General features: G+C 43.0%; 1 protein-coding gene across 1 annotated transcript in view; it reads right to left on the bottom strand.

Moving 5' to 3' along the window:
- Window positions 1-17,187, bottom strand: part of Tet (Ten-Eleven Translocation (TET) family protein) — a 568,628-nt gene that overhangs the window by 257,196 nt on the left and 294,245 nt on the right. Inside the window, exon 3 of the mRNA XM_068227603.1 lies at window positions 1,875-1,955. Within this exon, the coding sequence (XP_068083704.1) occupies window positions 1,875-1,955 (81 nt within the window). The remainder of the gene's footprint in view (window positions 1-1,874; window positions 1,956-17,187) is intronic.

The following is a 17,187-nucleotide window of genomic DNA, read 5'->3' as shown; positions in this document are numbered from 1 at the left end:
TGTAAGGTGATTGCTTTGCTTGAATAATGCAGAATACGAAGAGTGCATTACAAGCTATTAGTATTTAACGAGTGACATTGATTATACAAAAGTACAAAGGAGGCTGAGTAGATTAGATACGTCCTGAACAGAATTTACAATTTCTGACAGACATCCTTCAAATTCGAATTCGCGTCCGAGAAGTGACATAGACTTCACTCGGGAAGCACTTCGGTCTTAACCTTGTAGTGAGTTCTGCATTTGTTTCTATCGACATTTTCAGATCACAGTGGTCTTTACAAATTCATGGCATTCACGCAATATTCGAGCCATCTAGCCTAAGTGCTCTATAATGACTGAACTCATTACAAAATGTAGGCTAATTCTGAAAGGCTGTATGACAAGAAATGTCCGCAAGAGTTTCGTTTCGCTCTTTTCTTTCTTTCTTTCTTTCTTTCTTTGGGCGGTAGTTTGTCTTTAGTTTTGATTATTTCATGTTTTTAACTTTTAATGATCCTGTTTTTACGTCCACTAACTACTTTGGGCGGATTTCGGAAACGCAGAGGAGCCGGAATTTTTCCCCGCAGTAGTTCATTTACGTGCCAGTAAATCTACCGACACGAGGGTGACGTATTTAAACACCTTCAAATACCACCAGACTGAGCCAGGATCGAACCTGCCAAGTTGGCGTCAGAAGGCCAGCGCCTCAACCGTCTGAGCCACTCAGCCCGGCCATTTAATATGTTTTTTTAGCAATTGGCTTAACGTCTCACCGACACAGATAGGTCTTATGGCGACGATGGGATAGGAAAGGCCTAGGAGTGGGAAGAAAGCGGCCGTGGCCTTAGTTAAGGTACAGCCCCAGCATCTGTCTAGTGTGAAAATGGGAAACCACGGAAAACCATCTTCAGGGCTGCCGACAGTGGGTTTCGAACCCACTATCTTCCGGATGCAAGCTCACACCTGCGCGCCCCTAACCGCACGGCCAACTCGCCCGGTCATTTCATAATTATGTTACTAGGGTTATCTGTGTAATTCAGAATCAGGATCATCTTCTTCTCCTCGCAGAAGGCTGACAACTATCATGAAGTAATTTTAACTCTGTAATGTTTCCCGCACCGTGGATGCCGAACTCCGCGCCCAGGATAATCTCTTCCGACCATGTCCACGTTCCCCTAGTAATCTTCCCTTCTACGATCAGGTCGTATTTGTAATTTAGGAAGATGTGGTAGGAAAACGGTCGTTCTTATGGGTTTTGTATGGGTGAGAACTTCACATGATTTCCCGGCAAGACGAAATGCCTCCTCGTTGACGACGTATTCCACCCATGCGATCCTGAACATTCTGCGATACATCGGCATTTCAAAGGTTCACTGACGAAGCATTCATTGTCCAACCTTCGAGACCGTAAAGCAGAATCAGGTTAAAACAAAAGAATTAAATAACATTAAACTATATGTACGTGCATAAGTGCTACTGTAATACAGTACAAGAAGAGTGAGGTCTACATCTCAACTCTCTACTCCAAAATCGAAATGGTACTACTGTATATCTTTAGAAAGTACACAAACGTTACGAAATGATACTACAAAGATTCGCTATGTACATCAGACGTACTAGCATGAATAACGCGCGAATGAATGAGACAACTCTACCAACTACCGTATAGAATCTCTAAACGTTGAAGAGACAAACCGAGAACAAAACGTGCAACGGTACGTCCCCAGAGCCCACTACAGAATGAGATAAGCACGTGCAAAGAAAATTCTGAACTGGTAAAGAGCACGCAGAAACCATCACCATGAGTGAATGGTACGTGCAAGGCCAAAGACTATTCGGCACGTACAAGAGCTACTGGGTCTAGGGCACACTGTGTGCATGCGACGTACCGTGGCGTTGCCTCGGGTGCCCTTGCCGCGGCTGCGTCTAGGATCGCTCCGAGGGAAGTTACCCTCCGAACTGCTCACATAAAGGTTCTGCAAAGGGACAAATGGCAGGGTCAGGGCCAAGCAAAAACGAAATAAAATTGAGGAAGAAAATAAATAAGGGACAAAGTAGTCTACAAGAAGTCATTGCAACCACACTGGGCGCGTAAAAGCTAACCAAAACTATGAGCCAAAGTGGTCGTAGTGTAATGAAATTTTAAATAAATGGGACGTTCGAAGCGAGAATTAAGCTCAGTTCTTTATGAATTCGTCTCACTAATGTACTTTTAAGCTCTCCATCACACGTTGTTGACGTCTTCACAAGCTGGCTATTATACTACAGCACCCCACTCCTGAAAACAAAAAAGCTCAACCGATTATGCGGTCTAACAAAAGATTCCACAACAGGCTAGTGGTTAAAGTAATTTCGTAATTTGAATTTAACAGATTTTTAAAATTTCGTGTGGTTCTACCCTGCCCCAGCCCTTATAAGGCAGATCCTCCTACAAGGGTGGGCGGCAACTGCCGTGTATGGGAAGATGCGTGTTATTGCGGTGGTGGACAGTATTATGTGTGGTGTGTGACTTACAGGCATATTGAGGGCAGCACAAACACCCAGTTCCAGAGCCATGGGAATTAATCGCTTACGATGAAAATACCTGATGCGGCCGGGAATCAAATTTCGGGCCTTCTGAACCGAAGGCCACTACGCTGACAATTCAGTCAAGGACCCGGAAAATATAACTGATATAGGAACCTAAATAGGAACAAGGCACCTGGAATTGATGATATTCCCTCTGAATTACTGACTGCCTTAGGAGAAACCAGCATGGTAAGGTTATTTCATTTAGTGTGCAAGATGTATGAGACAGGAGAAGTCCCATCCGATTTTCGGCAGAATGTTGTTATACCTATTCCCAAGAAAGCCGGTGCTGACAGGTGTGAAAACTACCGCACTATTAGTTTAGTATCTCATGCCTGCAAAATTTTAACACGTATTATTTACAGAAGAATGGAAAAACAAGTTGAAGCTGAGTTGGGGGAAGATCAATTTGGCTTCAGAAGAAATGTAGGAACACGTGAAGCAATCCTGACTTTACGTCTGATCTTAGAGGATCGAATCAAGAAGGACAAGCCCACGTACATGGCATTCGTAGATCTAGAAAAGGCATTCGATAATGTTGATTGGACCAGGCTATTTATGATTCTGAAGATGATAGGGATCAGATACCGAGAACGAAGAATTATCTACAACCTGTATAAAAATCAGTCTGCAGTGATAAGAATCGAGGGCTTTGAAAAAGAAGCAGCAATCCAGAAAGGAGTGAGGCAAGGCTGCAGTTTGTCCCCTCTCCTTTTCAATGTTTACATAGAACAGGCAGTAAAGGAAATCAAAGAGAAATTTGGAAATGGAATCACAGTCCAAGGAGAGGAAATCAAAACCTTGAGATTTGCCGATGATATTGTTATTTTATCTGAGACTGCAGAAGATCTCGAGAAGTTGCTGAATGGTATGGATGAAGTCTTAGGTAAGGAGTACAAGATGAAAATAAATAAGTCCAAAACAAAAGTAATGGAGTGCAGTCGAACGAAGGCAGGTGATATAGGAAATATTAGATTAGGAAACGAAGTCTTAAAGGAAGTAGATGAATATTGTTACTTGGGTAGTAAAATAACCAACGATGGCAGAAGTAAGGAGGACATAAAATGCAGACTAGCACAAGCAAGGAAGAGCTTTCTTAAGAAAAGAAATTTGCTCACTTCAAACATTGATATCGGAATTAGAAAGATGTTTTTGAAGACGTTTGTGTGGAGCGTGGCATTGTATGGAAGTGAAACATGGACGATAACTAGCTCAGAAAGAAAGAGAATAGAAGCTTTTGAAATGTGGTGTTATAGAAGAATGCTGAAGGTGAGATGGATAGATCGAATCACGAATGAAGAGATACTGAATCGAATTGGTGAGAGGAGATCGATTTGGCTAAATTTGACGAGAAGAAGAGATAGAATGATAGGACACATCTTAAGACACCCAGGACTTGTTCAGTTGGTTTTTGAAGGAAGTGTAGGTGGCAAGAACGGTAGGGGTAGACCAAGGTATGAATATGACAAACAGATTAGAGCAGATGTAGGATGCAATAGTTACGTAGAAATGAAAATGTTAGCACAGGATAGGGTGGCATGGAGGGCTGCATCAAACCAGTCTATGGACTGATGACTCAAACAACAACACATATCCCATTTATGAAAATAAATAAATCCAGGAAAAGTATACACTACAGTCAGTCATATTCGTTATAGCTACGACGTTCGAGGTTTCCTGCAGTATACCATTTAAAACATTTTGATAGTGGCTTAGATGTAGTATTTCATTTTCTTCTCATTCATATCGACGTACAAGACACTGATATTTGCAATATAAGTTATTAATTGGTTTCACCATTTAATCGTAATTCAATTTCTTGTTGATATTCCTAACCGCGAAAATGATCGACTACGATAATGATCCCTAAATCCTATCTATCACAATGTTGTGATGGGAATTCATGGAAGGATCACTGTGGGACACAGTAATCCACACATAATACAAACATTTCTTTGTTTAGAAATTACCGACAGCCAATGTTACACCAGAGTCCAGGGCGGTGTGTGCAATTATAAACAGTTGAAACTACACGAGGTTTGGTAAGCGTCAGATAGGAAACGAGCATTTTCACGGAATGACCGTGGAAAATCGATAGGAAAACCAACAACACTGATAAGCCACTAAATGCATCTATAGCAAACAAACGAACGCCATGGCACAACAGCCCTAATGGGCTTTGTCCTATCGAGCAATCGCTGCTCAACCCGAAGGCATGCAGATAACGAGATGCCGCGTGGTCAGTTCGACGAATCCTCTCGGCTGTTATTCTTGGCTTTCTAGTCCGGGAAATGCATTTTATAGAAACTCGAATTTCGGATCTCAGAACGGTACAGCTTCCCCATGCCCGGCTACAAAGGTGGGCGAAGGAAAGAGTACTACAGTCAATAAAAAATAAATAAATAAATAAATAATAATAATAATAATAATAATAATAATAATAATAATAATAATAATAACAATCATCATCGTACGGTATCAGCCACTGACTGTAGACATTTTAACTCGACGCCATTCAGGCTGCCCGCGCGTAAATTTCGATGTTCCGCCTTATTCTACAATCAATGATCACACAGAGTAAAATATATTAACCGAGCTCAATAGCTGCAGTCACTTAAGTGCGGCCAGTATCCAGTATTCGGGAGATAGTGGGTTCGAACCCCACTGTCGGCTGCCCTTAAGATGGTTTTCCATGTTCACACCATGCAAATGCTGGACCTGTACCTTAACTAAGTCCATGCCCGCTTCCTTTCCACCCATAGCCCTTTCCTATCCCATCGTCGCCATAAGACCTATCTGTCAGAGCACGACGTAAAGCAACTTATAAAAAGTAAAAAGTAAAAAATAAAAATAAAAAGAGAGTCTGCGTGACTACTCGAATTCAAGTGACAACGAAAAACAAAGACTACAGAGAAAACTCTTCTCACCTCCGTTTATTCGAATTCAAATTTTCTAGAAGCCTAATTGATCAAGGTTTGAAGCTGGAATAGGGGTTAGGGGCGCGCAGCTGTGAGCTTGCATCCGGGAGATAGTGGGTTCAAACCCCACTGTCGGCAGCCCTGAAGATGGTTTTCCGTGGTTTCCCATTTTCACACCAGGCAAATGCTGGGGCTGCACCTTAAATAAGGCCACAGCCGCTTCCTTCCCATTCCCAAACCTTCCCTATCCCATCGTCGCCATAAGATCTATCTGGGTCGATGCGATGAAAAAAAAAACCTGTTCGAGCCATGACAGGGCAATGCACGAATATTAGCAGTGTGTAAACGGCATGGCTGGACAAACCGGCAAATTTAAATAATATGTCAGCACTTCATACTGATAGCCAGAAACTAAGATAAAACAATCTCTTTATGATTATATATTATGGAAGGTGAAGGACAATCCATCAATCCTGATTACTACTTTGTGTCCACCTTCCCTGGAACTCGGCCTCACTACAAAGGATAAATACCTTAATATCCGTGCTTTTATTTGAAAAGTGAAGTACTCCCTGAGAACACATATTAAGGTTAAAGATTCGTCAACAAAAAGAGCAACTTAAGAATTCTGTCGAAGCATAAAATATTTAGGTAATGTAATGGTGTTTGGGCAATGAAGGTTAGAATCCCCGACCCGGCCGGGAACTGAACCCGGGACCTCGTGGAGCAAAGGCCAGTATGCTAAACAGTTAAGTATTGAGCCAGACTAACATTGGGGTGATTCCAACAATATTTCTATAAACGATGCACAGACGGTAGGCTACATTCCACAGGCGTCTAGTTCCGGTAACATAAACATTCACGAAAAGAAATGTATGTTGAAGATCCCAATGATAACTTCAGCCGTGAAGAGAAAATCACTTGGAAGTATGTAAGCCATATGAAAGTACAACAGAAAACAAAGCTCAAAAATAGCAAATGCATTAATCAAAACTGGAGATAGAGAGTTTAGAAATATTTGTACTAGTCGTTCCAAATTAACCGAAATTTCATTGTCCCTTCTGCCTCAAGAAAGACGTGCATGAGTTAAATACAGTTACAATTAAACCAAAAAAACCAAACCCCACGGCACTTAACACCCTTGAAAGGGCCGTGGCCTGCCCAACGACCGCTGCTCAGCCCGAAGGCCTGTAGAACATGTGGTCAGCACGACGCATTCTCTCGGTCGTTATTCTGGGCTTTCGAGACCGGGGCCGCCATCTCACCGACAGATAGCTCTTCAATTCTAATCACGTAGGCTGAGCGGACCTCGAACCAGCCCTCAGGTCGAGAGAAAAATCCCTGGCCTGGCCGGGAATCGAACCCGGGTCCTCCGGGCGAGAGGCAGGCACGGTACCCCTACACCACGGGGCAGTTATTTGTATTAACCAGTATTTGTTGACAAGCTATCGTATGTTATAACATATTGGACGCAAAATCTTTGCAGTTGAATATTTATTAATGCTGAATGTTGAATGTTCCTTCAGGTACAATATGCCAAGCGTTGGTTAAATCAATTAACAAAGATTAACTCTGTACTGATGGATTCAAAGAAATTTTAACTGGCAAATGGCCGAATGCATCACGATAATTATTTTTGAATCCTAGGAAGAAAACTTTAAGCTACCTCATTGTTAACATTCCTTCAGTAATTATTTTCGTGACTATTATTATTATTTTTTGTCCTTGCAACTACGTAATATTAGTTATACAGTATACATACGTTCATTTAGCATAAGGCTTTTATAAAGCCGGGAGTGTCCGAGAACACGTACGGCTTGTTCGGTGCAGGTTTTTCTATTTTACGCCCATGAGCGACCTACACATCTGGATGTGGGACGATGATAATGAAACCCGATGTCGGCATATAGTCCACTCCTGTCGAATAACACTAAGGGTCTGCTCAAGGTTTTACGTCCCCTAACGACCAATGAAACACCATTAACAACGTCATATGCGGAGAGGTCTGGAATTGAATTCAGGCCCTTGGCATGCAATCTAGTGATTTTTTGCATACCACCACCTCTCCTACCCTGCCGGCCAACATTCTGATGGTTTTGTTTTCACCAACGGGGGGTCGAACCGGTTAACCATGGCGTCAGACTTGGTGCCTAAACTGTCATAGTCACCAAACGAGCGGGCATGCATGCATGCATGCATACATATAACAATCGTCTTTCTGTCTGTACTTTTTGATTAATCTAATACTAGAAAGGACAAATAGCAGTCTATGTCGGGTTCAGTTTAATTTTTGTCTGATTGTCAGTATGTTTGTTTGTTTGTTTGTTTGTTTGTTACGGCATCACGGAAAATGGTATCTATTATATGTATGTATAAATAAGGGCGAGTAAGACCTTAGTTAAATGCTGTTCAAAATAATTCGAGGAGCGAGGGTGGGGGGTGGGGCTTCAGGGAGAGCCTAAAACGTAACATTCGATGCATCTCCCTTATGATTGGTTTTAGGGGAAAATTGCTCATGACAAAATTTACTTACAATTGTATCCTATACATTTTAGCGATATAGTGAAAAACAAGGGAAATGTCTCTCGTAAGACTCCAACCAGAGTATGGTTCCAGTGTATGGGACCTTCACCAGGATTACTCACAATATGAAGATAAAGTTGGAATTCAAGAGGACAAATTGGGGTAAATGTTCGTTTATAGGAAGAGGAGTTAGGGACTGGAATAATTTAAAAAGGGAGATGTTCAATAAATTTCCAAATTCCTAGTAGTTATTTAAGAAAAGATTAGGTAAACAACAGATAGGGAATTTGCCACCTGGGCGGGTGCCCTAAATGCAGATCAGTGGTGACCGATTGATTGATTACATACATATATACATACATTATCATTATAGACTGTTATGCCTTTCAGCGTTCAGTCTGCAAGCCTCTGATAATTTACTAAACGTCGCCACAATCCTCGATTTGCAACTAGTGTTATGGCCTCATTTAGTTCTATACCTCTTATCTTTAAATCGTTAGAAACCGAGTCTAACCATCGTCGTCTTGGTCTCCCTCTACTTCTCTTACCCTCCATAACGGAGTCCATTATTCTCCTAGCTAACCTATCCTCCTCCATTCGTCTCACATGACCCCACCACCGAAGCCGGTTTAAGCGTACAGCTTCATCCATCGAGTTCATTCCTAAATTAGGCTTTATCTCCTCATTTCGAGTACCCTCCTGCCATTGTTCCCACCTGTTTGTACCAGCAATAATTCTTGCTACTTTCATGTCTGTTACTTCTAACTTATGAATAAGATATCCTGAGTCCACCGAGCTTTCGCTCCCGTAAAGCAAAGTTGGTCTGAAAACAGACCGATGTAAAGATAGTTCCGTCTGGGAGCTGACTTCCTTCTTACAGAATACTGCTGATCGCAACTGCGAGCTCACTGCATTAGCTTTACTACACCTTGAGTCAATCTCACTTACTATATTACCATCCTGGGAGAACACACAACCTAAAGACTTGAAATTATCGACCTGTTCTAGCTTTGTATCACCAATCTGACATTCAATTCTGCTGAATTTCTTACCTACTGACATCAATTTAGTCTTCGAAAGGCTAATTTTCATACCATACTCATTGCACATATTTTCAAGTTCCAAGATATTAGACTGCAGGCTTTTGGCACAGTCTGCCATTAAGACCAAGTCGTCAGCATAGGCCAAACTGCTTACTACATTTTATACCTTTCAGCAGATGATCCATGTAAACTACGAACAGCAAAGGTGAAAGATTACAGCCTTGTCTAACCCCTGTAAGTACCCTGAACCAAGAACTCATTCTACCATCAATTCTCACTAAAGCCCAATTGTCAACATAAATGCCTTTGATTGATTTTAATAATCTACCTTTAATTGCATAGTCCCCCAGTATGGCGAACATCTTTTCCTTCGGTACCCTGCCATATGCTTTCTCTAGATCTACGAAACATAAACACAACTGCCTATTCCTCTCGTAGCATTTTTCAATTACCTGGCACATACTGAAAATCTGATCCTGACAGCCTCTCTGTGGTCTGAAACCACACTGGTTTTCATCCAACTTCCTCTCAACGACTGATCGCACCCTCCCTTCCAAGATGCCAGTGAATACTTTGCCTGGTATACTAATCAATGAGATACCTCGATAGTTGTTGCAATCCTTCCTGTTTCCTTGCTTGTAGATAGGTGCAATTACTGCTTTTGTCCAATCTGAAGGTACCTTACCAACACTCCACGCTAATTTGACTAGTCTATGAAGCCATTTCATCCCTGCCTTCCCACTATACTTCACCATTTCAGGTCTAATTTCATCTATTCCTGCTGCCTTATGACAATGGAGTTTATTTACTATCCTTTCCACTTCCTCAAGCATAATTTCACCAACATCATTTTCCTCCTTCCCATGAGCTTGGCTGTTTGCAACACCACCATGATGATTTCCTTTTACATTGAGAAGATGTTCAAAATATTTCCTCCACCTCTCCAGTGATTCCCTGGGGTCTATTATGAGTTCACCTGAATTACTCAAAACACTGTTCATTTCCTTTTTCCCACCCTTCCTAAGATTTTTTTATTACTGTCCAGAAAGGTTTCCCTGCTGCTTGACCTAGCCTTTCCAGGTTATTACCAAAATCTTCCCATGACTTCTTTGTGGATTCAACAACTATTTGTTTCGCTCTCTTTCTTTCATCTACGTACCAATCCCTGTCTGCCTCGGCCCTTGTTTGGAGCCATTTCTGATAAGCCTTCTTTTTACGTTTACAGGCTGCTCTCACTTCATCATTCCACCAAGATGTTCGCCTTTTCCCATCTTTGCACACAGTTGTTCCTAGGCATTCCCTTGCTGTGTCTACTACAGCATCCCTGTATGCCACCCATTCACTTTCTATATCCTGAACCTGCTTACTGTCTGCTGTTCGAAACTTCTCACTAATCATATCTATGTACTTCTGTCTAATTTCCTCGTCCTGGAGATTTTCTACCCTTATTCGTTTGCAGACAGATTTCACTTTCTCTACCCTAGGCCTAGAGATACTTAGTTCACTACAGATCAGATAGTGGTCTGTATCGTCGAAAAATCCCCGAAAAACTCTTACATTCCTAACAGATTTCCTGAATTCAAAGTCTGTTAAGATATAATCTAGTATGGCTCTGGTACCCCTAGCCTCCCAGGTGTAGCGGTGAATAGCCTTATGCTTGAAGAATGTATTCGTAACAGCTAAACCCATACTAGCACAGAAGTCCAGCAAACGCTTCCCATTCCCATTAGCTTCCATATCTTCCCCACATTTACCAATCACTCTTTCGTATCCTTCAGTTCTATTCCCAACTCTCGCATTGAAATCGCCCATTAGCACTATTCTATCCTTGCTGTTGACCCTGACCACGATGTCACTCAATGCTTCATAAAACTTGTCAACTTCATCCTCATCTGCACCCTCACATGGTGAATACACGGACACAATTCTTGTCTTAATTCCTCCCACTGACAAATCTACCCACATCATTCGCTCATTTACGTGCCTAACAGAAACTATGTTGAGTGCAATGGTATTCCTGATAAAGAGCCCTACCCCAGACTCTGCCCTTCCCTTTCTAACACCCGTCAAGTACACCTTATAATCTCCTATCTCTTCCTCATTATCTCCCCTTACCCGAATATCACTTACTCCTAGCACATTCAGATGCATCCTCTTTGCTGACTCAGCCAGTTCTACCTTCTTTCTTCCATAAGCTCCATTAATATTGATAGCTCCCCATCGAATTCCATTTCGTACGCCAAGTTGTTTCCAAGGAGTCCCTCGCCTGTCAAATGGGAGTGGGACTCCATTACTCCCATAGGTCCGAGGCTTGCAAGTAGGGCAGCATCCTGCTTCATGAATTTACCGAGCTCAGAACACTTTAAGATTGATTGATTGAGGGGACAAAAACCTACGGTTGATCTTAAAGGAAAATTGCTCACGACAACATTTATTTTGAACCTCGTATGGTAAGATTTTGTTCTATACAATTTTCTTATACTGTAAAAAAAGCGAAATTTCATTGGCGGTCGTGTGAAAATTAAAGCCAAAGAACCGATAACTAGCTGTATGGAGAATTTCTATGGAGATCATACCGCCAACGTTTTAAAGGCCTTCCGTTTATAACATAACTATATTATACTGTAATCTGCGAAACATGGGACCAAATACGCATTTCTTAAAGACGTTTAACGCTGACAAGCAATTCAATGTTGAGACAGGTTCTGTGGCCATCAGATGGAAATATCAGTGGGCAACTGGAATATTTCATGAGCTATATACTGCAGCCCCCATAAATAGTAGGTAAGTACCGTAAAATAAGTAATGTGTATCAAATAGACTACGTTTGTTGTAATCTGATTGCATGGTCAATAAAAATGTATGCACATGTTAAGTGACTAACCCGTCAATATCCCCCTATGGGTGGGGGCGGTAGAATAACACCCACGGTATCCCCTCCCTGTCGTAAGAGGCGACTAAAAGGGGCCTCAGGGGCTCTGAACTTTGGAGCGTGTTGGCGACCACGGGGCCCTCAGCTGAGTCCTGGCATTGCTTCCACTTACTTGTACCAGGCTCCTCACTTTCATCTATCCTATCCGACCTCCCTTGGTCAACTCTTGTTCTTTTCAGACCCAGACGGAATTACGTATGGAGACCTAGGGAGACTTTCATTTTCATACCCTTCGTGGCCCTTGTCTTCCTTTGGCCGATACCTTCACTTTTCGAAGTGTCGGACCCCTTCCATTTTTTTTCTCTCTCTGATTAGTGTTATATAGAGGATGGTTGCGTAGCTGTACTTCCTCTTAAAACAATAATCACCACCACCACTATCCCGTCAACAACGGGTAAAACAGCAAGTCTTTACAATAACAGAACAGAATACTCCCATCCCCTAGCTGCGAATCTCCTGAAACTGGGGAGAGAGTCTTCCAATTCAAATGTTTACCGTTTTGTTTTGTTTTGATGTATGTATTTGATTTTTCTGCCTACAGTTGGTTTGTCTATCGCCACGTTAAAGATTATAATTAACCCTAATGAGTGTTCATACCCACTACCCAAATTTTCACTTTCTTATCCCAGATGTTAAACAATGTCATATATTTCAGAACAATACGTATCCTACCCTTCATTAGTGAGTTAGTGGTTACTTTATTTTGTCTTATATCGAGCGAGTTGGCTGTGCGGTCAGGTGGGGGGGGGGGGGGGTGGCAGCTGTGCGTTTGCATTCGGGAGAAATTGGGTTCGAACCCCATTGTGGTTAGTTCTGAAGATGGCTTTCGGTAGTTCCCCATTTTCACACCAGTGAAATGCTGGGGCTGTACTTTAATTAAGGCCACGGCCTCTTCTTTCCCAGTCCTAGCCCTTACCTGTCCCAACGTCGCCGTAATAGTTTTACAATTGAAGAGCTTTCTTGCAAATACCACTAGAGTATTTTTACGCACGTCTTCTTATTCTTAGTCTTTTTACCCTCCAGGGTCGGTTTTTCCCCCGGACTCAGCGAGGGATCCCACCTCTACCTTCTCAAGGGCATTGTCCTTGGAGCGTGAGACTTTGGGTCGGAGGATAAAACTGGGAAGGAGGACCAGTACCTCGGCCAAGCAGCCTCATCTGTTATGCTGAACAGGAACCTTGTAGAGAGAAGACTGGAAGGGAGAGGCAAGGAAGAGTGAAGGAAGCAGCCGTGGCCTGAAGTTAGGTACCATCCCGGCATTTTCCTGGAGGAGAATTGGGAAACCATGGAAAACCACTTCTAGGATGGCTGAGATAGGATTTTTTTTTTTTTTTTTTTTACAAGTTGCTTTACGTCGCACCGACACACATCGGTCTTATGGCGCCGATGGGACAGGAAAGGGCTAGGAGTGGAAAGGAAGCGGCCGTGGCCTTAATTAAGGCACAGCCCCGGCATTTTCATGGTGTGAAAATGGGAAACCACGGAAAACCACCTTCAGGGCTGCCGACAGTGGGGTTCGAACCCACAATCTCCCGAATACTGGGCGCACTTAAGCGACTGCAGCTATCAGCTCGGTGAAATGGGAATCGAACCCACCTCTACTCAGTTGACCTCCCGAGGCTGAGTGGACCCCGTTCCAGCCCTCGTACCACGTTTCAAATTTCGTGGCAGAGCCGGGAATCGAACCCGCGCATCCTGGGGTGGCAGTTAATCACATTACCCACTACATCACAGCCACCGCTTCCTTCCCTCTTCCTTGTCTATCCCTTCCAATCTTCCTATCCCACATAAGACCCCTGTTCAGCATAGCAGGTGAGGCCGCCTGGGCGAGGTACTGGTCCTCCTTCCCATTTGTATCCTCCGACCCAAAGTTTCACGCTCCAGGACACTGCCCTGAGGCAGTAGATGTGGGATATCTGGCTGAGTCCGAGGGAAAAACCAACCCTGAAGGGTAAACAGATTAAGAAAGGAAAGCGACAAGTAGCGTTTAGGTTAATTCGTAGCTTATGCTGTAATCATTTAAATACATTCTGAAAGCACAGAAGTGCTGTCTCTTATATGCAAAGAGTAGATAAACCTACAGTAACTGGATAAAATTATCTACGATAATGTGTCCCTTTATTTTCGGTCGTGCTAGTACGCAGCGATTTAAAAATTTCCAGCCGATCACATTTTGTCAGGAAGTGTACTTTGAGCGCTTGAAGAATGATTCATTCTATTAGCTTCGGAGAAGGTGGCTGCTGAGTTGACTTCATAGACTTCTGACACTGTGGAAATACCTGCTACATGTCGATGCAACGTCAGAAAAAAACACGTGAAAGTTGTGTACCGACTCTTAAAATTGCTACGAAGTTGTTAATGTGTTCTCCAGCTTAAGAAAAATGGCATAATACACAGAATATTTCTTCCAATGTATAAACAAAAAGACTCTATTGAAAGCATTTACGCAAAGGAGAACGGGGAGTGGTCAGGTCTAAAATTCATCAGAAATTTCGGTATGGGAATAAAAATGTGTTTGTTTCAAATATTTAATTCTTCTTCTTAATCTGTTTACTCTCCAAGGTCGGTTTTTCCCGTGGACTCAGCGAGGGATCCTACCTCAACTGCCTCAAGGGCAGTGTTCTGGAGCTTCAGACTCTGGGTCGGGGGATACAACTGGGCAGGATGACCAGTACCTCGTCCAGGCGGACTCACCTGCTATGCTGAACATGGGGATGGGAAGACTGGAAGGGATAGACAAGGAAGAGGGAAGGAAGCGGCCGTGGCCATCCCGGCATCTGACTGGAGGAGAAGTGGAAAACCACGGAAAACCACTTCCAGGATGGCTGAGGTGGGAATCGAACCCACCTCTACTCAGTTGACCTCCCGAGGCTGAGTGGACCCCGTTCCAGTCCTCGTAGCACTTTTCACATTTCGTGGCAGAGCCGGGAATCGAACCCGGACCTCCGGGGGTGGTAGCTAATCACACTAACCGCTACAGCAAAGAGGCGGACTCAAATAGTTAATTGATGGGGAAATTCTAACCATTCATCAGCAAAATCTAACTACATTATAATGTGTCCGTTCAATTTTGCATCAGAAATTTTCTACCCTACCTATATTATTTTAAAAACTGTAAAGAACAAGCTTCTTGGCACTTTGCATCATACTGTCAATACCGAAATACTTGAATATGCAGTAATTTTTACCCTTAGAACTGGTAGACTGTAGCGACTATTGCACGGGAACAGTCGCAGGACGCACCTGCCCGTCATCTAGCGACCATCGCCAGCACTCAAATAGCAGCTCCTTCCATCTAGCAGCTAAAGAGGGAACTGCGTGTAGTTCGTGTACGTGTTTATATCTATATCCGCTAGAGCGCTACTTCCACCGCGGCAGTCTGAAGAATCGGTGAAGAGTGCTATAGCTGATGAGAACTACTCTGTAATTTACTATCTTCATTCTCAGTTATTCTTTTCATGGCATGCCTTCACATGAAAAGTAGATGGTAAGTTGAAGCACTGACGTATGGAGGAGAAAAAAAAAAAAACTTCTGAAGATAGGAAGCAAGTCAGAAAAGCATGCTTTCTTGCTGTGATCCCAGCCTAAAAACTGGAGTTATACGTATGTACAGAACAATCTTGTCTCGCAAATACAATGTGATGTATACCGAGGGTTTCCAACATTTGTATGAAAGGCGAACTAAAGACGGGAAAGGAAAGGTGCGTCAAAGTGATAATCCACCGGATGCCTCCTCTATTAGGGAATCTAAATGATAGGCCTCCTAATCAGTTCATCTTTCTTTCTTTCCTTCTTTCTTAATCCGCTTACCCTCCAGGGTTGTTTCTTTTTCCTCCCGTCATTACCGCCTCAGGGCAGTGTCCTGGAGTGCGAGACTTTTGGGCCAGGGATAAAACTGGGGAGGAGGGCCAGTACCTCGCTAGTAAGCTGAACATGGGCCTTATGGGGACGATGGGAAGATTGTAAGGGTTAGACAAGGAAGAGGGAAGGAAGCGACCGTGGCGTTAAGTTAGGTAGCATCCCGCCCGGCATTTACCTGGAGAAGTGGGAAACCACAGAAAACCCCATCTACTCAGTTGACCTCCCGAGGCTGAATGGACACCGTTCCAGCTCTCGTACCACTTTTCAAATTTCGTGGCAGAGTTGGCAATCGAACCCGGGCCTCAGGGGGTGGCAGCTAATCACATTAACCACTTCACCACAGAGACGGACCTAATTAGTTCATATGAACAATATTTAATTACTTGTAACTTGTGGGTTTTTTTTTAAATTTGCTTTCCGTCGCGCCGACACAGATAGGTCTTATGGCGACGAAGGGATAGGAAAGGGCTGGGAGTGGAAAGGAAGCAGCTGTGGCCTTAATTAAGGTACAGCCCCAGCATTTTCCTGCTGTGAAAATGGGAAACCACGCCGGAAATCATCTTAAAAGCCATCACAGCTCCGCGTCCCTAACCGCACGGCCAACCCTCCCGGTTGTTTTAATTACATGCAAGCGGGGCTTGAGTTATGATTTAAAAATGAAACTGTCAACCATCGGGTGGACTTTATGATTTTATTGAAAAAGAAAATTCAATACATGGTATTTCAGGTTAGAGATTACGAATGGTATCTAACAATCTCAAGCACAGGGTCCGTAATGGTCTGAATGATTATATCCGGGGATTTTTTTATTGTGAGGAAGTCCAGCGTCCCCTTAGGAACGGTCCCTCCAGCACCAATATAAGTTCAATGACTCCCCATTTTTAACTGAAGAAGGTTTTTAAAGAATTATTATGTTTTGAGAATACGGCGCGTGAGAAATAGAATAAACAACAACAAACCAAAGCTTTTTATTGTATTTAGAAAGTCCTTTATTCAAATTATCCCATTTATTTCTGGGGTCGTTGGAGCCACACAGGCTCATTTTGGTTTTGGGCGGGGGTTTAAAGCCACGTGATTTTTGAGATAAAATCTCAACCCAGGTTAGACCACGATTCGAACATCAGCCTTTCGGGTGGGAAGCCAATAGCTAAGCCACCGAACTAATCATGCTCCACACAGTTTATGAAAATCAAATTGTTAATTCATTGGACGAATAGTGTTAGATAGTAAGACTGTGAGTCGAACCGTTATCTCGTATCTCTAAGGGGTCGGGTATGAATTGAGATGAAACTTCGTAGCGAGTTTTACGACCGGATGCCCTTCTTGATGTCAACCTCATCACGGGAGTTAGTGAGATGAAATT

Source organism: Anabrus simplex, chromosome 1, assembly GCF_040414725.1.
Source record: "Anabrus simplex isolate iqAnaSimp1 chromosome 1, ASM4041472v1, whole genome shotgun sequence".
Taxonomy (NCBI): domain Eukaryota; kingdom Metazoa; phylum Arthropoda; class Insecta; order Orthoptera; family Tettigoniidae; genus Anabrus; species Anabrus simplex.
The sequence above is the reverse complement of the archived record's forward strand: the minus strand, read 5'-3'. Positions and strand labels throughout refer to the sequence as shown.